A 508-nucleotide genomic window follows, 5' to 3' on the forward strand; every position below is an offset into this window, starting at 1 on the left:
GCAGGCCGCGCAGGCGGAGGAGGTCGAGAGGATGTGTTTGGACGCCATCATCGCCATCATCGAGGACCCGTACAAGCAGAGCCAGAAGGAGAGCGCGATGATCGGCGCGTTGGCGGTGTTGGGCATCCGCGAGGACGGCGGTTGGCACCAGGCGACGGAGTACACGACGAATTATTCGGCCGTGATCAAGGTGGCCAAGATGTTCGTCGTGTACCAGGCGTGGTTGGAGCGGCAGGACGAGGTAGCGGCGTTGACGGCGACCAAAGGGGCCGAGGCGGCGTACGAGGAGGCCAGCAGCGTGTTCCATTTAGTGCGCGACAAGGTGCGGCGGTTCATGACGCGGATGCCCGGGCGGCCGAACGACGAGCCCTAGGTATTATTCGCAGGCGATTCTAGTAAAATCGGCCATACAAATGGCGGAAGGTGGTCCGGGCGTTGGAGCAGAATCGGTTGGACTCGGGACGGAGCTGTAATTGGGTGGTGTTTAACCCCAAGTGGAGACTCTAGC

The 508-nt window shown here is 61.6% G+C and overlaps 1 protein-coding gene across 1 annotated transcript; it reads left to right on the forward strand.

Annotated features, from left to right (window-relative positions):
- Nucleotides 1-13: 13 nt before the first annotated feature.
- On the forward strand, nucleotides 14-373 carry COL26b_014530 (uncharacterized protein; the record flags this gene model as incomplete). Its single annotated transcript, XM_053187101.1, has 1 exon — nucleotides 14-373. A coding segment is annotated over one exon (360 nt), but the record flags the coding sequence as incomplete, so codon positions are not given.
- Between the last annotated feature and the right edge of the window lie 135 nt (nucleotides 374-508).

Source organism: Colletotrichum chrysophilum (assembly GCF_026319265.1).
Source record: "Colletotrichum chrysophilum strain AFK26 chromosome Unknown scaffold_648, whole genome shotgun sequence".
NCBI lineage: Eukaryota > Fungi > Ascomycota > Sordariomycetes > Glomerellales > Glomerellaceae > Colletotrichum > Colletotrichum chrysophilum.